Source organism: Bubalus bubalis, chromosome 1, assembly GCF_019923935.1.
Source record: "Bubalus bubalis isolate 160015118507 breed Murrah chromosome 1, NDDB_SH_1, whole genome shotgun sequence".
NCBI lineage: Eukaryota > Metazoa > Chordata > Mammalia > Artiodactyla > Bovidae > Bubalus > Bubalus bubalis.
Genome location: NC_059157.1, coordinates 140,924,678 through 140,948,782, shown reverse-complemented (window position 1 = coordinate 140,948,782; position 24,105 = coordinate 140,924,678). Strand labels below are relative to the sequence as shown.

Below are 24,105 nucleotides of genomic sequence, written 5' to 3'. Positions count from 1 at the left end.
GCAAGCTAGTCTCCAAGTCAGATTATCATTAGTGTGAGAGCAAAATAATGTTCAGACAGATCCTATGCTTGAAGCCTTTTGGAGAATATAGCTACTGGGGAGACTAATCTAAGTAGCCCTTAAAAATGAGGGAGTTCCCTGGCAGTCCAGTGTTTAGGACTTGGTGCTTTCACTGTTGGGGCCCTGGATTCAATTCCTCGTAGGGGAACTAAGGTCCTGCAAGCCATGAGGCATGGCCAAAAAACAAAATTGAATAAATATATGTTACTTCTCATTTTTTTTTTTTATCAGTTGTAACTAGGTTTCCCTTTCCAAAGGAAATGTTTAGAAGACACTCTGGACTATCTAAATACAACATGGCTCAGCTTTTAAAAGATTTTTATGATTGGAAAGGAAGTTAATATGAACATTTGAATACAAGTAAACATTTAAAGGCTATGGTTTTTCCTGTGGTCATGTATGGATGTGAGAGTTGGACTGTGAAGAAGGCTGAGAGCCGAAGAATTGATGCTTTTGAACTGTGGTGTTGGAGAAGACTCTTGAGAGTCCCTTGGACTGCAAGGAGATCCAACCAGTCCATTCTGAAGGAGATCAGCCCTGGGATTTCTTTGGAAGGAATGATGCTAAAGCTGAAACTCCAGTCCTTTGGCCACCTCATGCGAAGAGTTGACTCATTGGAAAAGACTCTGATGCTGGGAGGGATTGGGGGCAGGAGGAGAAGGGGACAACAGAGGATGAGATGGCTGGATGGCATCACTGACTCGATGGACGTGAGTCTGAGTGAACTCCGGGAGTTGGTGATGGACAAGGAGGCCTGGCGTGCTACGATTCATGGGGTCGCAAAGAGTCGGACACGACTGAGCGACTGATCTGATCTCTGAAACATTTAAATTGCCTGGAGAATCCCAGGGACGGGGGAGCCTGGTGGGCTGCCATCTATGGGGTCGCACAGAGTCGGACACGACTGAAGCAACTTAGCAGCAGTAGCAGCAAACATTTAAAAATTAACATTCGACTCCCATTTTTAGTAATAATAGAAGTAACATCCTTATTCATTATGTTCTTTCAAAGAAGCACATTCCTGAGTTCTAGAAGGGAAGAAATATTTCCCATCAGCCTTCTCTTGAGAGTCTCTGGTTGAACCCAAATTGCTGGCTTCCCTGGGAAAACTCTTCTTCAGGATTATGAAACCACAGAAGTTCCTTTAAGACCATCAAATGTCACAGTGCATGCTGCTGCAGAAGGTTTTCCAGTCCCAGGTCATTTGTGTGTAAAGGGGACCAGCTGGGTGCATGCCCTGCCCATCTCCAAATAATAGAGGCAGGCATCTATAGGGCAGCAAGAAAACTCTGGAGAGTCAAAGCACTCTTGCTTCCTTTCCTAAATACTTTGCTCTTTCTGTTCACCTGTTCATGTCATTCTCTAAACCAGAGGCCGGATCATAACCACACCTATTCTGAAATTCTGCATATACACCATATACACATGGTCACGCTCCACAGCAGTACAGTTTTACATACACAGGTGCAAACTCTAACAATCCAGTGCCCTCTCAATGATCTGAACCTTTGGATAACTGAAGCTAACCCTTTAAGTATCTAACCCCACCTTCAAGGGCCTCTGAAGGCAGAGCTCATTGTTTTCTGATGCCTTCTGTAAAGCCCACTTCCTCCTGCTTGCCAGTTAAGTGCCTCCCAAACGTAACCTCTGCAGTTGTTTCTAAGCCCCACCACTTCTCCTCTCTTTTCTCAGAATTCTCGAGTTTTTCCTCTCCTTAGCGTTTCCCATACTTCTCACTTTCACATGAAAAGACAGGCCTGTTACAGGCATCACAGGCCAGTCAGATGGTAATTACAGTACAATCTTTGGTTATTCAACTCTGTTCAACTGTCTTCATCACTTACTACTCAATGTTTTTTTTCTTCAGTGTTAGAAATGCATTTTGGCATTTTCTCCTCTGAAAGCCTGAGGAGTGTAGGAGGTTGATTTCTAGATAATCTAGTAGCATTTCTAGATAATCTTTAGTAATATTTCAAGTTCACTTAAATTTATTGTTATATTAATTATCATAGTTGATATTTTAAAAATAGCATCACCCTAAACTGGATCCTCGCTGTCAAATCAGTTTTGTTTTCCTATTAATTTTATATTTTTGTTGAAGTATAGTTGATTTACAATGTCATGCCAATCTCTGCTGTATAGCAGAGTGATTCAGTGGTACACATATAGACATTCTTTTTTAAAATATTCTTTTCCATTATGCTTTATCATAGGAGACTGACTATAGGTCCCCATGCTATACAATAAAATCAATTTTGTATTCATTTTATTTAGTTTAGTTTAACTCAAAGAATAATGCAGAAGGGGATACAAGCACTTGTATTAATAGAGTGATCTAAAATGTAGCCGACACTTTACAATTTTATAAAATTACTTCAGAATTTAAATCACTGAAAAGTACTTACTGTTGCATGATAGTTTCTATACATGGGCATTTTTAGTAACTTTGTCAAGTAATCTTCCAGCTGTTTCTGTAATACATATATTTCAGATTAAAGATACCATCATACTTAAAGGAAAATGTAAGCAGTTAATGACAATGGCATGATCCTCCCATCTTCAGTAAGTCATTCAATTATTCCTTAATGTTATCACTGGACAAGGAACATTGAACACATCTCTTTCAAAGCATAAAAGTTCCAGATTACCAAAAAAAACTGACATTTAAAAAAAATAATTTTATTTATTTTATTTTTGGTTGTGCTGGGTCTTTGTTGCTGCCTGGGGTTTTCTCTAGCTGTGGCAAGCGAGGGCTGTTTTCTAGTTCGGTGCACAGGCTTCTCATCGCAGTGGCTTCTCTTGTTGCGGAGCACAGACTCTAGGGCACATGGGCTTCAGCAGTTGCAGGCCCCAAGCCCTAGAGCACAGGCTCAGTAGTTGTGGCACACAGGCTTAGTTGCTCTGAGGCATGTGAGATCTTCCCAGATCAGGGATTGAACCCATGTTTCCTGCGTTAGCAGGAATATTCTTTACGACTGAGCCACCAGGGAAGCCCCCAACACTGACATTTAATTGTTAATTAAATTTAAAAACGAATTAATCTTCTGCCCTAGGCAGCACCATATCACTGAAGCCGAGTGGGCAGAAGTGTCCCCTGTCCCGAGGTGTCTGTACTCTGTCCTACTCTTCTCAGACCCTCACTGCTCCATCTATGGTCTGGGAATGAGATTTTACATATATTTATGATAAGCCACTATAGATTCTGAAGCAAATATATGGAAATAGATGATTTTAAAAGAGTAGATCTCAAAGCCCTCAACTATGAGCTCAATCTTGACTCACAATGAACCCCAAAAGTTTCCTGCAGGGAGTGCAGCTTCCTCAGAACCCTCTTCCTCCTTGGGGGAATGCAAGCGCCCCAGGGCCAGACTGGCTTGGGGAAGAAGCCTTCCCTAATTAGTTCCTGAGAGGTAAACCAGCCTAGGTGATGGATCAGTGGGTAAGAGAAGTTGCATTGAGGCCCACCTCAATCTTCAGTCAATGCCATCTTTCTACAGTGCGGCATTTTGCTCAGAACAACAGAAGAGTGAAGGGACTTACCCTTCTACTGAAGAACTGTTCTTCTTGTTGGATCATGTTTTCAGATGTGCGGGGCAAAGCTGGCATCTCTCGAGGCTCTTCTTTGACATTTTGTCTTCTAAACGTGTGTCTAAAATGCACACACACACACACACACACAATGTAAATATTTATTATTCTTTGAACCATGACTCTCATAGTATTTTTCATGAGATGGTTCATTTTTAGAAGAGTCTATTTAATAAAAAGAAATATCTAGCAACAATGGACTAGTTAACCAATAATATGAACCAAAATATTCTTTCTGTCCAACCCATATACTGGAATAATGTTATAGTCAATTCTGGGTTACCTTCTGGTGGGAATGGGGATTCGGATAAAGGCTTTGTACTTGAGCAGTTCTCTGTGAAATTCTTGAAAGTGCTTGAACTTCCTCTTCACTTGCCATTTAAATTCCCCATGTGTTAATTCAATAGTGTAAAGATTGATGCTTGGTACCTATAGTGGTAAATAAAAATGGTTGATATTTTAGATAACAACAACATCTCTCTGTGTACAATAGCTAATTAAAAAGTAACGTGGAAGTATCTTTAAATCCAGCTTATTTTGTGTAAGTAAGGAAGCAAAATGTTTTTTTCAAAATGACTGATTACAGAAGTAATATTCTCTTAACTATTCATCTTATGATATATGCAAGACAAACTCTGACTTATATCAAAGGCAAACTCCACAAATCTTATTGTTCTAAATACAAAGACACACAGACATACCTCTGAAACAAGAAGCCAGGTAAAAGAGATGATGAATGAAAACCCTAATTAGCCATCACGAGATTGTCCAAGCAGTGAGCAGACAATGCAGGGGGTGAGAGTGAAGCTGAAGGAAATGAGTTCCATTGTGGAGCACAATCTTAGTGCAGTTTTGCTCTTCACAAATGACACCAATGCCCTCTCCTTCTGAAATGCCTTGAGAGGTCCATCCTGGTCTACAATAGCTCTCTGTCCTTTAGCTACACCAGTGACTAGGAAGGTACAGGATGATTAGAAGGAAAAGGACAAATGATCTTCCTACACGCAAAATATTTACCCAACTACTTAACTAGGATGAATTTCCACTTGACATTTTAAAAATATTTCTTCTTAAAATGCAAATATATCTTGGTGACTAGTGATTCAATCAGAAGCACTAACAGACCTGAGGGGTGAAAGTTTTGATAAAGCAAAAAGTGTCAGCAGATGGAGAGAGATTTATAAAGCACAGGAGATCTTGACAGTTCCCATGGTGTGTGGGGAGTAGGGGAGGGTGATGGACACTGGACCACCTAGAGGACACCGGCCCCTCCTGGGAGATCCAGGCCCCATACGTGTTGACAGGTGCTGGGGCAAGAAACAGTAAATGTCTCCTCCTTTGCTAGTTTATCCAGGCTTTGGTATCAGTAACCCGATGGGTGACCAAGACTGCTGCCATTCATCACCGATGTTTGGTATATTCTGCAAACTTCTACAGCATGACCACTCTGTGCAACTGTAGTATTAAAAAATGAGCCTGAGGGGACTTCCCTGGTGGTCCAGTGGTTAAGACTTTGTGCTTCTAATGCATGGGGATCAAATTTGATTCCTGGCTAGGGTACTAAGATCCCACTGCCCTACTGTGTGGCAAAAAAAAAAAAAATTAATTAAAAAAAAATGAGCCCAGAATCAAATAACTTGTGCTCTTAGGTCTAGAATCCAAACATATCACTGGCAAACATTCAAATCTATTTCCTGCTTTGCCTTCAGTTGGGATCCATGACAATGACTATAGCCAGAAGTCAAAAGGACCCAGTCCTGGGGTCTAATATTATATGCTGCCTTTCACCTTGACCAACATTATGGGCATCACGTTGCATCGTGTTTCACAAAGAAGGATGCAGGAGAACTCAGAGTGATCAGAAACTCTGCATTTGAGTGAAAAATGCTCAATTTAAGACAAGTCAAATAAATGAGAACAATTATACAATTTATGCAAGCTGCCACATATTCTAGGATTATATTTCCCAATCTAACAAAACTGAATACTTAAAAACATTACAAATGTCAAGTTCTATCCCTCACACATAAAGCAAGAATTTTGGACAATTCTTAGCAATTCTAAGACAGTGTGGGGCAATGGTAACAGCCTGTCCCATCCTTTTTGAAGCATCTAAAGGTTTGAAATTGCCTGGTGAAGCCTACTAGCTATGAAGTTTTAACCAAGCATCACTTCGGTCAGATAATATCTCGGCAGAATTATTGGAATGCTTTGGAATTGGAATAGTGTGAGAAGTTGTAATAAAGGGACTGCCCATGAAGGTGTGATAAGAGGAAGGAAATCACAATGTGAGGACAGTAACCTGGGACTCAGGAAGGCACACCTCATTCTGAAGGGACAAAGAGTAGGACCTGCTTCCTCTGGAGCAGGAAGGAGAGGGCCACTTAAACAGGCTACCTTGGGGCGGGGGGGGGGGGGGGTTGGCGGGGCGGGGCGCCTTGGTCAAGGGATGCATCCAGCCCAGAGTGAACCGGGTCTGGGCTCTCCATGGCTGGAGCCCTGCCAGAGGACAAGGGCAAGGGAGTCTCGAGAGGCAGAGCAAAGGGAGGGAGGAGGAACAGGAGGGACACGCGGGAGACCTCCTGCTGGGGAGGGTGGGTAGTAGCATCTATCCTTAGGGGGCTGTCATGAGAGTGAACAGAGAAGCGCCTACCATGGGCTGGCACACAGAACAGATTCAGTCATAGAAAGGTGTTATTTTTATTTACCTGGAATGACATTCAAACTACACGGAGTCAGTTCATATTTCCTAGTAAACTAAACACTAAGTAGGAAAAGGAGGATCCTTAGCTTTTCCTACACAGACCAAGATTTAAAACAAAATGTGAAATCAATTAACTCTTGAGAGTCTCTTGGACTTCAAGGAGATCGAACCAGTCAATCCCAAAGGAAATCAATTCTGTATATTCATTGGAAGGACTGGTGCTGAAGCTGAAACTCCAATACTTTGGCCACCTGATGTGAAGAACTGACTCACTGGAAAAGACCCTGATGAGGGAAAGATTGAAGGCAGGAGGAGAGAGGATGACAGCGGATGAGATGGGTAGATGGCATCACCGACGTGATGGACATGAATTTGAGCAAGTTGTGGGAGTTGCTGAAGGACAGGGAAGCCTGGCATGCTGCAGTCCATGGGGTCACAAAGAGTTGGACACGACTGAGTGACTGAACTGAAAGTGTGAAATTAATATAATATTGGAAATCAATTATACTTAAAAAATTAGGATCCAAAATAAAAATTTTAATATATGTAAAAAAAGAATAGAGCTAAACTTACTTTACTAACAGAAAGGTATGAGCAAAAAAAAGTCCTGGTTTGGTGGCTTGAATATTTATCTTCATGAATAATGTTAGGAGATACATAGTAATAATAATACACAGTATTATATAGTATATACATGTATAATACAATATATTATATTCTGGTATTATACAATACCATATATTATTATTATTATTATTATTAAATAGCCACTCCCTTCTCCAAGGGATCTTCCCAACCCAGGGATTGAACACAAATTTCCTGCATTGCAGGCCGATTCTTTACCATCTGAGTCACCAGGGAAGTCCACATTATACAATACCATTTATTATTATTATTATTAAATCCTCATAACAAACCTATAAGATATGTACTATTATACCTATTTTTCAGATGAGGAAACTCAAACACAGAGATATTAAGTAACTGGCTGGGGGTCACAATACAAAGACAGGAATTAAACCACATGGTTTGGCACTGTAATCTGCGCATTTAACCTCCACATGTTATCACCTCTCAGTCTAAATGCTGGTAGGTGATACAAGGCAAATCATCTTAGAGACATTTCTTGGTAGGTTGTGTTCAGTGGTATATCAGAGATAAGGACCCAACTCATAGGAAGATGCTGAAGGAAAGCTGGACACCGAGGTGGCTGTAAACTAGAGGTTAGGATACGCACAGGTAGGTCCGGACAGAAAGTGAAAGTGAAGTCACTCAGTTGTGTCCGACTCTTTGTGACCCCACGGACTGTTGCCTGCCAGGAGTTTCCATCCATGGGATTGTCCAGGCAAGAATACTGGAAAGAGTTGCCATTTCCTTCTCCAGAGGATCTTCCTGACCCAGGGCTTGAACCCGGGTCTCCCGCATTGCAAGGAGACTCTTTACCGTCTGAGCTACCAGGAAAACTCAGGTCAGAGCAACAGGCAAAACCACCAAAATGCAGGCAGCACAGGCCACCCTCCAGTCTGCCCCAGGCAGAAAGGTTATTCCCCACTTCCCCAGAGGCAGAAGTCAATGACAGCCTTATTCTGCCAGTCAGAGCTTAGCCGGAAGGGACAAAGGCCACCAGCCTGCAGCAATGTTCTCTACACTCAGACCTAACTAGTGTGCAACCCAATAAGGAATACAGCAAACACAACTACCCTAACAGCATCTCCTAGCCCAGTCCTCTTCAAGAGGTTCAGGTTTCCTTGTTGAAAACATTCTACTCCCAATGCCTTTCCAGAGCTTAAAGAGAGCACATGAATGAAGCTTAAGGGGTGGTGTAAGGAACAAGCCAGAGTGGCAGAGTACGTGCAAAGAAATCTCTCAGCACCACTTCCGGGCAAAGGCACTGACCGTACAGCCTCCCAGATGTTTTCCTTTTGAGAGTCAGGTAGCATTATTATTTTCTTATTGAACAAGTATTAAGAAAGCTAAACTTTTCCTTGGTTTATAACTGGCATTCTAGGTGGAATAGCAATGCCCCCCGAGTCCACACTGAACAGAAAATTGGGGAGAGAGGAAGAGTAGGAGAGGCACTTTGCAATGTATTATACTTGTAAACTGTCTTAATTACCTTAAAAAAATTTTTTTTCCAGAATGCGGGAAGAGGTATATAAGAATAAAGGCTAAATGAGCAGGATGCAAAAATCTGAGGTGAAGAGGACTCAGAAGTCATAAACATAAACATAAACACAAACTGAAAGTTAAAGACATAGTCATAGCCAGAAGGAAGGAAAATGAAAGTCAGTGTGTTAAGTCATAAATATTGATGAATACAAGTTGAGTCCATATACGCTCTGACCCTTTTTGTAGACGTAAAGCGCTCCACTTCCAGAACTTGAACTTTTATTGGGCAGCCGGAGAGATACGTCTGTATATTAGGCTCCTTAAATCCTTGAGTCTTATAAACAGCAGAGAAAGGGATATACACTAAAAAATAAAAAAGTAAATAAAATTGTCATAAGAATACAATGATACTAGCACCCCTTGCCTGTTACAGGCCTCTTGTTTAAGAATCATAATGTGCTACAACAAGAAAACAGCTAGTGAAACTCAGCTCAGTGTTGTGACATCAGCAAGGATGATCAATCACTTGCTCGTTATTTCAAATCTGTGTTCTGCCAAGAAACCATGGTAAACTTTCTACTCACTCAGATCATCAGTCTTTACCTTCCTGTATCCTGGGATCGCTGGGAGACACATCGTAGTCCACCTCCTCTCCCTCAAAGTGGAGCTCTCGCGTATCCAGATTTTCTATCAAATTACTCATGTCAGCAGCGATTTTCTGCAGTGCAGAGGTATTTACTCTTGGCTCATTTTTCAGTGACATGTTGGCTTGAGACAGGGTAAAAGCAAAGGGGCTAGGAAAGAAGAAAAGAGTTACCAGACTTACTATTTTGGTCAAATTTTAAAAGAGAATAAAATAATGCTGTTTGCAGCGACATGGATGGACCTAGAGATTGTCATACTGAGTGAAGCAAGTCAGACAGAAAAAGGCAAATATCATACGATATTCCTTATATGTGGAATCTAAAAAAAATTGCACAAATGAACTTATTTACAAAACAGAAATACAGCCACAGATACAGAAAAACTTATTGTTACCAAGGGAGAAAGGGGACAGGGAGGGATAAATTGGGAGACTGGGATTGACATATACACACTACGATACATAAAATAGATAATTAATAATGACCTAAATATAGCACAGGGAACTCTATTCAATACTCTGTAATGACCTATATGGGGACTGAATCTGAAAATAAGAGTGGATATATGTATATGTATAACTGATTCACTTTGCTATACAGCAAAAACTAACAGATCATTGTAAATCAACTATACTCCAATAGAAATTTATTTAAAACAAACAAACAAAAAAACCCTAACCCCTATTCTATTATTTGAATCCAGGCTTACATATAGCATATGGAAACAAGTCCTCTAGCTCTATGTAAGCCCCAATTACCTCAAACAACCTTTAAATTTATTTTCCAGTTTAACATTTAAAGTATTCCTAGCTTGTAATTTAAATTGGAGTGAGATACTTAATTGTATACCAAGTAAGTAAGCAAGCAAGAAAAAGAAACACCACATTGAATAAGTGCCAGTATTATCTTTCATCCAATTTTATTAAATGTGGTTAGTAAGGAGAGACTCAAGATAGATGGATTTGGAAATCGTTTTCTCAGTGAAAAGGAATTGATTCTTGACTCTAACAAAAACATGAAAGAATATCATCAAAATAACTAACTTTAAATATTTTCTACAGAAAATTTAGGGTATTTTACAATAATTTCAATATACAGATTTTAAAAGTATTTTTATGTAGTATAACCTTTCTATCAATACATTTCCCCTATAGGTGATACAGGGCTTCTAGGGTGGCTCAGACAGTAAAGAATTTGCCTGCAATGCAGGAGACCCAAGTTTGATCCCTGGGTCAGGAAGATCCCCTGGAGAAAAGAATGGCAATCCACTCCACTATTCTTGCCTGGAGAATTTCATGGACAGAGGAGCCTCGAGGTCTACAGTCCATGGGGTCACAAAGAGTCATCCCAAGCAGAGTGTATTCTATTTTTTTGAGATATGAGGTTTGGCCCTGACTTTACGTGAGTTGGAGAAGGCAATGGCACCCCACTCCAGTACTCTTGCCTGGAAAATCCCATGGACGGAGGAGCCTGGTAGGCTGCAGTCCATGGAGTTGCTAGGAGTCAGACACGACTGAGCGACTTCCCTTTCACTTTTCACTTTCATGCATTGGAGAAGGAAATGGCAACCCACTCCAGTGTTCTTGCCTGGAGAATCCCAGGGACGGGGGAGCCTGGTGGGCTGCCGTCTCTGGGGTCACACAGAATCGGACACGACTGAAGCGACTTAGCAGCAGCAGTAGCAGTTATGTGAGGTACTGTGATGTACGTGTCCTGGAAGGTAACCAATTAGTGTACCTTTTCTGAAAGATACCAGAAATGCAAGAATTACACTTCTCTCTTTTTAAGAAAACTGGTTCTATTTCATTCTGACATTTAATAACACAGGTCGTTGCACATCAGTACCTAGGGAAGAAGAGTTCATAGAGATTTTATTTTTCATTTAAAATACTGAGATTTCAGCTGTGAGTGCTGTCATTGGCGTTGGGTGAAAGATCCATATTGGTTGTAATAATCTCTCCAGACCAGACTCAAAAATAGGAGGGCTTCCAAACCAGTAACTCCTCCACATATGTGCATTTATTACTGCAAATCACAAACATTTACTGAGTATCCACCACTTACTCATCGTGACATGGAGTGAATATGTAAAGATGAATAAGACTGGTCACCACCTACTCACTGTGAGATGGAGTGAGTGAATATGTAAAGATGAACAAGGCTGGTTCCTGGGAGGAAGGAATTTCTAATGCAGATGAGAGAAATAAGTTACATGGCCTCAAATCCATCCCTGGCCTCCCCCACAGTCTTGGCCTTCCTGAGAATGGCATGTGCTAAGTGGAAGACACTTAGGTGGATTCTCTCCTTCAGGAGCTATCAAGAAGTGTGGGGTGGGGAGCAGAGGAAGGCTTTGTGAAAAATGCTAAGAGAGAGTCTTGGGCAGACTAGGGGAGCCCTTACTGTTACTCAGCAAGTCTCTAAAGCCTATACTGATATGTTTGGTAGAAAGAGAAATTGTATAAAAATACAAAGAAAGGAATAGAGGAGGGAGGTTCTGATTTGGCCAGATAAATAGACTCAATATGTTTAAGTTTGCTCCTCCATGTTGGCTGTAAGAAGCCTGGAGCCCACTAGTGGCCCATTACTATCAAAAAACAGGACTATCTTTGCCTCTATCACTTGCCTTCAACTTTCCCACTTCTAATTCATGTTATAATAATAGTTGATGTATACTGATTACTTACCATCACCTGGCTTGGTGATAATCTTTTATATACCTTATCATATTTATCATCAATAATAAATCTATGAAGGTTTGCTATTTCCACTTTGAAGAGGACAAGGGTTTGTCATTCTTTATTGACAAGGAAATATGGAGAAGCATGGAGTGATTGCATAATTTGATGATTACTTTGGACAATCTGTCCAAGGTCATATAACCAGTAAGAGATGGAGAAGGAATTTGAAACTAGGTCTCTCTGACCCAAAAGCTGATGTTCTTTACCGTAGTCTTTATCTTCTGTATATTTTTTGTACATACGTAAGTGCTCCTAAAATAGATGGAAGTTTTAGTAAAATCGGTGCCCTTGAGCAAGTCCCTTTAGAAGCTGACTCAAATGTAAAGAAAAATAAATGAATTCCTCTTGCATCCTTCAGCCATTTAAATTCAGGACCTTGGTTTCCTTCTCTATAAATTAAAGAGGTTGAGCCATTTCATCTCCAGGATTCCTTTAACAATAAAACCTTAAGTGTAAATAAAAGATGCTATAAATTGTTCAGTCTCCCTTATAATGTAATCCATTTAACCCTTCTCCCATCCCAAGAAATTAACTGAAGTAGTTTTTCATATGAATATGAGAAGTCAGTGCCTCTGGTCATAATTAAAACATTTAATTCCTTCCCTCTCAATTCAACAGGCACCTATTAAATGCCAACAATGAGCCAGGGTTTGCTTTATTTAAAATATAAGGTAATGAAAAACTTAAGAGGAAATGAAACAAGGAAAAACGAGTAAGAAATTACATCATATCATTGCTACTTGTGAATCTGTCAAGACTTTAGGTATTTTCCATTGATTAAACAGTCTAATGGGTAACTTAGTTAACTTTCTCAGCACAGCAAAGGAAAATAAGGGTTGCTTCAAATGACTTTCCTTTTGGACAGCGTTAATATTAAAAGAATAAATGTTAATGTTAAAATGTTAATGTGTTAATGCTGTTAAAAATGCATGTTGAATTTAAGATACACAGAGAATAATTTACACATTGCAAGCTAATTGGGATAAATAGTACAGAGTTACTGGATCAGTCTAACAAAACATATCATGTTTCAGGTAAGGAAGATAAATGGATATAAATCTGTGAAAAGCTTAAGAGTGAGAAAAGAAACAGAAAGGAATCCTCTTACCTTTTATCCTCAAGTATTTACTATGCCCGCAGCACCATTTTAGCACAGTTATGTTATTTAGTACCCACAATGATCCTACCTGGTACTTATGATTAGTCTGAATAATTTGCATTCAAAACTTTGATTATTTAGTTAAATAATCTATCTAACCTTATTTCAGTCGTATCAGTGTTGAATTTATAAAACAGATTTGTCTGGCTCTGAAATCTTATGGACTTAGTTATAGAAGTTTGTAATTATTAATTTTATTTTATGGGCTTGAATGTCTATAAATTAGTCATTTGTATAAGCTGAACTTCTGTAACAATAGATACTTTCTGCTTTAATCACCACCCCTCTAAGGGACCCCATTAGCTCCACTGTCCTTACAATTTTGGAAACAACATAACCTGATACTCTCCTTGACTTCTTCTTAGCCTTTATTTTTTATGGTGTGTAATATTTTACAAGGTTCCATGGAAATTCAGCTGACCCAAAGGCTTTGTAGGTTTGTTCAGGCTTTTTTGAAGATCTTACCATTTAATAATGGAAAAAGAACCAAATTATTTGTCCATCACTGCCTTCACTTTAGTGCATGGTTGCTTTGTGTTGAGTTTTTGTCCAACAATTGTACTGCTGATTTTATTCTTTAATATCAAGCTGCAAGGCCACTGACACTCCTATGTTGTCAAATCATAATTTATTATCCCATATTTTCTTTCATCTGAAATAATCTATGGTGGGTGAGCAGTTGTCACAGTTAGAGCCTATTTTAACAGCAACAGGAGAAAGCCTTCAGTGTGTACACTTGAGATAATGTAATTTATTTTGTTACCTCCTTATAAACATACTGCAAGATCATTATCTCTTTTGGTACCAAGTAGAGATGGAGCCCTTAGAGTGATAACAGCAGCTGTGTTCTATTTCTATTTGCGTCTGTATCCGGGAAGTAAATGGTTTTGCTTTTTTTTTTCTGGTTTTAAATACTAGAATTAAACATCTTTGCAGGGAACATTTAATTATAATTACCTACACTTATCTAACGGTGAAATCAGAGAAATTTAGAGTTTTCTGATCTTTAATTTTCAACATGATCGGGAAGCAGAACATCAAAGAGAACAGATATTTTCCTTACCAGATTCGTGCATAAATATTGCCTTAGCTAAACTACAAGAATAATAATATTAACTACAGCTATTAATGTTAAAATAAATATTCACATTAGCTAATATTGGCTGAATATGTACTACATGCCAGGCACTATACAAAAAGATCAATTGTATGCCCTCGGTGACTCCTCACAACAACCTTAGGAACCGAGTCCCACTGTCACTCCCATTTTTAAGATAAGAAGTGGGCAGCTTGTCCAGGGGCACCTGGCTGGAAGTGATAGAGTTGGACTTGAACTTGCTTGGTCTGACTCCAAAGTCTAGCTCCTTAACCAGCCAGAAGTGGAACTGGGGAATGGCAGGATGGATGGACACTTGTACTCCTCACTTTGCACACTCTTAGAATAAAACAATGAAAAAAGGCATAGTAATAATAAAAATAAATCTCAACTTCTGTTTTGTGAAGATGATGGTGATTTACTTCCTGCTTCTCTTTCTAATTTAGAAAGTTGTCCCCATTTTTTTTTCAATATGTGATGTTTGCTTACCAAGGAAAATAAATGCAATGGATTTCTAAATCAAAAATCACAACAGATGAATATGAAGTGAATTATAATTAGATCATTTAAAACCAAATGGAATCATGGGAATTTCTTGTCTTCCCATTTTTCATTTTGATGAAATTAACTCATAGGTCCCCATTAATTGGGAAGGTCCATAACCTGGAGAAGGAAATGGCAACCCACTCCAGTGTTCTTGCCTGGAGAATCCCAGGGACGAGGGAGCCTGGTGGGCTGCCGTCTATGGGGTCGCACAGAGTTGGACGCAACTGAAGCGACTTAGCAGCAGCATAACCTCCCCAAACATATTATACAGCAAAGGTTTGTACAAAATGATCTGATGCTCCCTGAAATGCAAAAACCATAAATGTGTTTTCAAGTACTAAACTCAATCTCTGGTGACACAGTAAGCCTTGGATAAAATTTTTTTGAGTTTAGCTGACTTTGAATAAAGTAAATGGTATTATCATATTTTACATTCCAATTTATATATTTTGAGAAAATAACATCGAAAAAAAAACTCCAACTTAATGTTTACTTAGATCTTTGAATTTTTTTGAGAACATCGGTTACACAAATATCACTGGAGGGTTTTTTGAACCTTGAACAGATAATTAAATGTCAGTGGTGTAGGGAATAGGTCAGATGACCTAAATTCATTCTTCCCTTATTATCAGTGGAATCTGGGCAACTAACAGCCTCCATGGGTTCTCCTCTGTAAAATGCAAACAGACTTGCTATTACTTACATGGTTCCCAGAGATGGAAGTTTATTTCCCAAACACTATCCTCCTTTTGAGCTTCATATCTACTCTGGTTTTGAAGCCTCCAGAGCCCAGAAGTTTCCCATTTATTCATCCTTCTTTCTTGGTTTCATACCAAGAGTTTTCATTTTGATGAAATTAATTGGCAGATCCATACTACATAATCCCCCCCAAACATTTTACACAGCAAGGATTTGTACAAAATGATTTGATGCTCCTTGAAATGCAAAAATCATAAATGTGTTTTCAAGTACTAAACTCAAACTCCAGTGACATCATAGTAAGCCTTGGATAAATATCTGGCCTAACACTGACTGCTTTTCTCCCTTGAGGTATCGAGATTGGAGACAATTATGCCAAAACATCTCACTCCCTGTGTCCACAGAACAGAAATTGGAAACCATGTTCTCTTTTCTTTTTCCCTAGCTAAAAACAAAAATGAATCTACAATTACAAAAGCAAGTTTTAGCAGGAAAATAATTTCTCAGTTCCCATAATTTTTCCCTAAATCCTTTGATGTCTTTGATGGCCTCTGTTCTCTGTTTCAGGCTTTTTCAGTCATTTCTTTTGACACATTCTAGGATTAAATATTACCCTCTTTGCAGTGATATCAGCTTTTTCTAGTTCATTTCTGTCATATCTTTGAGTTCAAATAGATATTTCATTTCCAGAGCCAAATACAAGTGTTAAGAGAAACCAATGTCTATTTCAAATATGAGTGAATAGGAAAATATTATCAGTCATGTATTGAGCACCTATTCTGAGCCAAGGGCTTCCCTGGTGGCTCAGTGGTAAAGAACCAATCTGTGAATGCCAAAGACACAGGTTTCATCTCTAGGTTGGGAAGATCCCCTGGGGAAGGAAAAGACAACCCATACTAGTATTCTTGCCTGGGAAATCCCATGCACAGAAGATTCTGGTGGGCTACAGTCCATGGGGTCACAAAAGACTGGGATACGACTTAGTGCCTAAATAACAACACCTCTAAGCCACGCACTAAAGGCACATTACACGAATCACTTATCCTCAAAAAAATCTCATTTAGAATCAAAGACATGGAGCCATAGCAGCTTACTGAGGGTGCACAGGTGTGAATGGTCGGGGTGGCCCCTGGCCTCTGCCTCTAGCTCACTAGAGATGCCCATCACCACCACTCTTACCTCTTCTCCTAATGCCACCAGTCATCTTGAGTTCCTCCTGGCTAAGGGCAGGGCTTCCACACAGCCTCCATGGTGCAACCCCGCAGGACTTATCACAGCTCCAGCATTCTGGCTCCACCCACCACTGGCTAGACTGACAGAAGGCCTGCTTCATTCTGAGGCTTCTGAGGAGGCACAGTACCAGGGGCTGGAACCTGGCTTCCTTGGGATTTGTGCATATGTGCCGGGGGAGGCAAGGAGAGGGGGCAAAGGGGCGATGGGGGACCAAGCCACAGAATCTGTGAGAATGGAAGATGATGTACTCCTCTCCCCTCTCCTCGCCTGACTGTGCTGAGCACACTGCTACCAAACAGCCAATGTGGAAACTCTCCTATGCAACCAAACCACTGGCCGACTTTCGTGAAGCTGTGGCCAGCCAAGGGATGTACCACCTTCGACACTTCGCTGCCTCTCTTCTCTTTCCCTCTCCCTCTTGCTGCTCTCGGGTTCCATTATCCAGGAAACTTGGCTTCAGATAGTGTTAGAACCAGTATGAACCACTGAACCATCTCCTCTCTTGCAGAAATTCATTTTAAGCTAAAGTTAAAGGTAATAATAAAAAGTAAACTTGAATGGTGCTTACCATGTGCCAGGCAGTGATACAGGCGTTGTGCATGCACTAATTCAATCTACCCTCACAACAGCCCTATGGAGACGGTTCTATTCTAATATCCTTTTATACAGACAAGGAAACTGAGGACACAGACAGCTTAAGGGACTTGCTCAGGGTCACACAGCAATCTGATGGGAGTCAGCTGCCTGGTTTACTCTGTCTTTGCCTTACTAACCTGGACTTTAGTACTCAGTTTCCTCACGTAAAAACTGAAATTAACAAGCAACTCTCTATATTTAGGACTTTACAGCAAGTACATTATTATAAGGAAAACTCCTCTTTCAGCACCACTAAATGTCAGAGAAAAGAACACATTCTAAGGAACCCCAACCAGGAAATTAAAACCTAGCCCAAATGCAAAGGGTATTCAGGTGATGATTCTGAGCCAATATCTAAATAAGATTTGTTCCTGCCTCTGTAAGTCACAATGTACATATCAACATTTGTATTGAAGAGAAAACGTAAGAGGGGCCCTCCTGACTCCAAAGATTGTTAATAAGCTTATTAGATATGATGAGTGAGAGACTTGGTACAGCCAATAAACTGACTTAAATCCAGTAAGGATCCCAAAGGAAACATTCTTTTTTATAAAAAGAAAGGTAACTAACATTGCTATAAACTGCGGTCAGACTTCTAAAAATAATATCCTTCAATGTTAAATGAATACTCAAGTTTTTATGGTCAAGAATAGAATATGCAAGCATTGTGGTGGGTCTTCAGGAGAGGAAGCTAACTGCACATAAATTTATAGAAACATACTCCATTCTGGCTGATAAATTATGTTCAATGATATTAACATAAGCATTTTTCTTACAAAGGGAGATTAAGAACACCAATGATTCGGTGAGTGAGCAACAGATGAACAAGATAAACATTTTCCCACGGTAGAGTTAATCTCTATTAAAATCACTTTAAGACAAAATTTCTTTCACTGGCTCAGAACAGTAAACATTTTTTTTTTTAATGAGCACAATGTTGTTTTTGATGATACATATTGACCAAAAAACTCTAGATATTAACTCAAGAGTTTTCATACAATCATTCATTCTATTTTTGTTGCTTCCTTTTCTTAAAACTGTTCTGTGTATCTTACGACGGCAGTGCTGTTTAACTGAAGAAACTATGTTCTCACATGTAGACTTGAGCATTAAAATTCTGTCCAGCTGTCTAAAAGGCTACGATTCCTTTTTTTCACTTCCCTCCAAAGAATTGGCCAACAACCTCCATTAGTGTGAGTCAGCACAGAAAGCATTTTCACTGATAACCCATGAAGTTCACCCATGAAAAGAATGAAGTTGGCGAACACACATGTGTAAACTCCTCTAGACATTCTACAGTGCTAATGAGCTCTCAAACTTTTGTCTTGACCAGTGGTAAACACAGCAAAATCTCAATTTTTTAATCATCTATATACTTACAAAAATATTTGTTGAGACAGCAGAGTACCATGGAAAGTATGTGATTTTTGAGTCAAATAGCTTGAATTCTAATTCTCCTTAGGCTGAAAACCAAGGTATTTATGTCTCTTTGAAGTTTCCATTGCCTAGTGTGTAAAGTGGAGATAATACTACTAAAGTAAGGAATTACAAGAATTAAATGATGTGAGTAGCTCAGAGCTCAGGCCATAGTAAATGCTGAAACAATGTTAGTTCTTTCTATGCCCTTAGGTATTCTAAGAGCTACAAGTCTTCTGTCCAAACTTCATATATCAATTCTTGAACTCAGTTCCCTCATTAGTAAAGGAATTAGCAGCCAGAGTTGTATTCTGGGGATGGTCTATTTGTTTCCCACTAAGAACAACATAGAAAGTACTACAATTGTCTGAAAACAAAATGGATTAAGCTAATGCAGGTGCCCATTTCCCACTACAAACTTGGAACTGCTGAATAAATTGCAGATCAATTTTTAAAAATACTTAGTCAAGGATAAAAATAGAGGCAGCAGCACCAAAAACAATAATGAGAAAAAGCTTCCAGTTTTCAAAGGTGAAGAAATAAAGTCAGATGGGTATCCTGGAACTGAGGCTGAAGAGGCCCAAAGGGTTTTGATCAGAGATAAAGGGTCTGAGATAACTTTTCTGTCTCCATGTGACTGTAAGGAGACATGATCCTAGGACTATGGGAGGCAGGGACCTAGAAGTGAGACTCCTACAAAAATGCAGAGCCTCAAAGAGCTGCACAATCTGTTTAAAGGAGACTAGAAGAAGCATACCCAGCAGTTCTGAAAAGGAACCGCATGAAACTGTGGAAACTACAAAATAAGAAATTTCATATAAAAGTCATTCAGGATCACAGCTTCTAGCTTCTAGTAATACAGGTGTAGCTCTATTAGGTCAGCCATCCCACAGAAGATGACTCTAAATGATGGACAAAACGTAAAACATAAGTGACTAAAAAACAACTGAAAGCAAGCAGAAACTGGAAAGGGATCAACACAGGGAAGAAACCAAAGGCACTATTTTTGTCCAAGGACACACCTAATTCACGCCAAGTGGGATGACTAAAACTCAGACAGAAGATCCATAATTGTACTGGCTTAAGAACTAGGAAACAGTTTTAATGGCCATTACAACAGTTTAAAAGTAAATTGGGAAACTGTGGAAAGGAGAGAGCCACACGAAGGGAGCACCCAGTTCTGCTTAGGCCAACCCTTGAGCCATGTACGCACGAGTACACTCCAAAGAACTCGGATAGCACTACAATGGCTGCAGCAGAGACTTCTGCTACTCCTCACCACAGGAAATATGGAGCGTGAAGTATGCCTCCAACCAAGTTAACTGCCTCCTAAAGCAAACAAACTCTTTGCAAAGAACATAACTAAATCCAGAGTCTATAATAGAATCAATTACAATATCATCTAAACTTATTTGACAAAGAAGAAACAGGAAAATGTGATCCATTCTGAGGAGAAAAGTACATCAATGGAGGCCCATCCTGAGATGTAGAAATTAACTGACAATGATTTCAAGGCAAATATCATAACATGCACTAGGATGTCAAGGAAAATGTGTTTTTGATGAATGAACAAGTAGAAAATTTCAGCAAAAAAGAAAGCCCAGTGGATGGGCTTAAAAATGGCAATGACAGAAAGAATCAGTGAACTTGAAGACTGAGTCATCAAAATTATTCAAAGTGAAGAACAGACAAAGTGGTAGAAAGATTTCTAAAAAATGAACAGCGCCTCAGTGACCTACATGATGATACCAAAAGACCTAACAATTATGTAATTTGAGTCCCAAGAGGTCAGGCTAGAGAGAAAATGAGACACACACACAAAAGTTTGAAATAATGACTAAAAAAATTTATCAAATTTTGGAAAAGACAGAATGGATAGTTGGGTTATATTTTAAATAAGATATCAATACTATACAGCCGAGGAAATAAATGTATCAGCACAAAGTTTGGTGAAAAAAAAGTCAGCTTACAGTTTGTATTTAGAATTAAAAAACAAAACAATCCTGTATATTGTCTATTAACATAAATGTATGTAGAAGTATGACGTAAAAAGCAATCAAGTAAATAACTATATGACAACTTTAGAAGCATGGTTGCCTTTATGGAGAAAGGGTGGGTATCCTCTATGCGAATAATCAGAGGTATAAAGAGGACTTAATGTATCAGTGACATTTTCTTTCAATCTGGATGTTATAGGTATATAGGGTTTTTCCCCTAAATATTCCTATTTTTAAATACTTCATTTAAAGCAAACAATTGGAAAAAACAACTGCCACATGCGACACTTTACTAATATCCTTAATTCAATTATAGTTAATGACTTTTGCATTCCTTACAAAAAAAATTTCACTTTTCTTTCTAAATTCAGCCAATAGGTGTGACCCACTAACAGGGCAATATGCAAGGTATTTTAAACTGCTTCACTCTCTGGAAAGCATATTTGTAGACTTCAACCGGATTCCCCTTAGAGTCAACAGTTATCATCTACAGTTCTTGGTCATACTTGGGGATTAATTCAAAAAACAGTAAAAATATGAAGTTAAATAGGAACTGAAAGTAAACTTGACCTCTTTTGAGACAACTAAACTAACTCTCAAAACAGGGCCTTGATGCTCCATGGCTCTTGTCTATAAAGTTGGGGTGTCCACTATTAATGGTAATGATGTTCACGTAAGGGAAAAAGTCATCAAAACTGAAGTTCTGTTTGAGTTTTTCTTTATGGAGGAGCTATTAAAATTGCTTCGATTAAACTTTTAAAACAAGAAAGCTTTGATACACTCATTTGAAAATTTCCCCTCCTTAGCACTGGGTATCTAAATTAGGAAGTTCCTTCCTTTATTTTAGGAATCCAAGCTTTAAAATACAGTGAAACTCGTTTCACAAATTCTTCAAAAATATACAAGCACAGGTAATAATAATTATTAAAATTATGACCAACAGCCTTCTCCTTCTTTTAACACATTCTTCTAGACCTGATCTCATTTGACCTCCAGAAGCCTAGACAGGAGGCATCACTGTCATGTCCACAACCGAGGGGAGTGAGCTGAGACTCTGTGCCTGGTCTCTCAGTTACAGTGTGCATGGGCCAGGGCTTAAATATGAGTCTCAGTGAAATGACAGAGAACAGCTATTTCAGACTGAAAAGAGATACAGAGGAGCTTTCCTACTAGGGAAACACCTGAGTCCCTGGCCCAGTTACCACCTGGATTCTAGCTGAGAGGCAGCATAGTAGAGTCAAATGAACACCTGAATTTGAATGTCCATGCCACCACTTATAAGCTGTGTGAACCTATGTGAGTAACTTACCTTCTTTGTGCTTTAATTTCCCAATCTATAAAGTGGGGAGAGTAGTAATGCCTACTGCATTGGATTGTTGTGAGGATTAAGTCAGTCAACATGTAGCTCAGCTGGTAAAAAATCTGCCTGCAATGCTGGAGACCTGGGTTTGATCTTCCCTGGGCTGGGAAGATCCCCCAAAAAAGGGAACAGCTACCCACTCCAGTATGCTGACCTGGAGAATTCCATGGATTGGTATAGTCCATGGGGTTGCAAAGAGTCAGACACAACTGAGTCACTTTCACTTCCACTTTTTTCATAAAATACTAAAAATAATATCTAGACCAAATTTGTGCTAGATACTTGCAAGCTGCTGTTATTAAAAACTGGCCTTCTTACTTTTTTTTACATAAAACAAGGTGAATAATGAAGTCAAGAACTGAGGATACAATCTTTGGACTGATGAAACCAGTGGATACAAACCCTGGTCAGTGACTTCTAGTACACATGAGAATCTAGTAGTTCTAGTAATTACCATTCTAGTAATGGTAATCATTTGGCTTCACATCCTTTGAGGCACTGAGAAGAAGACAGAAGCTCAAGATCCCACAGAGAAGGCAGAAGCAAGACTAGAACTGAGGCCTCTTTCATGCCCCACATGCTAACACAAGTCTGTTTCTGGGCCAGATTCATCCCATATAATGCATCTGTGAACCATGTCCAAATGTGTAAGGAGTATGACCAGACAGGCAGGATAAGTTGCTATTGTCTCAGCTGCAGGCAGACTCTGTTCAGTACATGTGGACTGACTGCCCGCTTAACAGGGAAAGAACTAGTTTGGTCTTTGCTCAAGAAATAGCTGCTCTTATGAATGTCACTAAGGAACAGAGCTATCTAATGATACCTAATTCTGTGACACCCCTGAGAAGCACATGGATTGCATTAATGCTAACAAGAAATGGCAGACAAAGATAGGCTGCCAAACCTCAGCGAATTGGAGAGAGTCAGTATGTGTCAGCCAGATTGGCAAGCCATCTTGCTTTCCAGGCGTGCCTCTTTGTGGGTTTCTCAAGCAACTCAGGATGATATAATTCACTCAACGTGTATTTATGGAGCAACCACAATATGCTGAGCACCGTGATGGGTGCTGGGGAAACAAAATGACGTCCCATAATTGACTTCACTGTGAAAAGCCCACTCTCATTACTCTCCACCTCACCTGTGTATTTACCTCCTTCCCTCTTAAAACCCCAGAATAATGCCCTTCCTTCCGTATCTGCTATCTCCCACCTGTGCTTCTTTCCAACCCTCTTCTCATCATTCGATTAATCAAGTCCCTTATCAACCTCTCTTGCTTCCTGTTTTATCCTCTTGCTGTTTCAAATATTCACAAGCACCTCAATTACATATATGTTCCACTCAATTTCTCTCGCTGTGACTTGACTCAAGTTTTTGAAGGATTTCTGTTTCCCCGCTCAGCTAGGCTAAACCACACATGTTTCATGCTCTCTGACCTCTCAGCCTTCCAATAGGCTGCTCCCTCTGGAGTCTGCCTTACTCCAATTTCCTTCTTTGTCTAATTAACTCTTGTCACTCATTCTTTGTCCCAGGAGCCACCTCCTTCAGGAAACCTCCCTGTCCTTGCAGGCTGGTTCAGATGACTCTCCTCAGTGCTTCTACCACATCTAGATGAGTCCATTGAGAACATTCGTTTCCACTTTGCCTTTGTCTCTATTCTTATCTCACTTCACCTTTCTGTTGCTTGACGCCCTCCTGAAGAGTCTCTTCTCTTGGCTTTCACGTTCCCACACTCTTCTAGTTTTCTTTCTCTGTCTTCAGCCACTGAGATGAAATCTTCTTGGAGGCTGTTCTTCATCTGCTCAACTCTTACATGTTGGTAGTATTCAGGGTCCCACGATCTTCCTTTCAGAGTCTCCTCACCTCTCAGGGGTGGTTTCATTCATGGCAATACTTGGTGACAATACATACTCCTGTTTCCTTTCTTTGGTGTTTTTATGGCTCCCAGGTGATACCACCGTTGAACACATTCCTTCCCACTTGCCCTCTGTCTCTTCTGGAAGACTGGGAGCTCCCTGAACAAGAAGCCATCTCTGTATTCCCAGACACTGGTGTCTACTGGGCTTGTGGTAAATCCTTCCAGCTTTATTCTTTTTCCTAAGCTTCAGATATATATACCCAAC

At 39.7% G+C, this 24,105-nt stretch overlaps 1 protein-coding gene across 9 annotated transcripts in view; it reads right to left on the bottom strand.

The window, feature by feature from the left end:
- PLD1 (phospholipase D1) overlaps positions 1 to 24,105 on the bottom strand; it is a 278,672-nt gene that overhangs the window by 173,553 nt on the left and 81,014 nt on the right. For 6 of the 9 annotated variants that reach the window (XM_044944848.2, XM_025285411.3, XM_044944862.2 and 3 more), the window contains exons 2-6: positions 9,065 to 9,255; positions 8,697 to 8,824; positions 3,932 to 4,077; positions 3,601 to 3,709; positions 2,466 to 2,531 (exon numbers count right to left, since the gene is read on the bottom strand). In XM_044944848.2, the coding sequence (XP_044800783.2) occupies positions 2,466 to 2,531; positions 3,601 to 3,709; positions 3,932 to 4,077; positions 8,697 to 8,824; positions 9,065 to 9,224 (609 nt within the window). In that variant the 5' untranslated portion in view covers positions 9,225 to 9,255. Of the gene's footprint in view, positions 1 to 2,465; positions 2,532 to 3,600; positions 3,710 to 3,931; positions 4,078 to 8,696; positions 8,825 to 9,045; positions 9,256 to 16,522; positions 16,687 to 24,105 lie in introns of those variants that run through there. The other 3 variants (XM_044944853.2, XM_044944855.2, XM_044944869.2) reach the window with 3 other exon arrangements.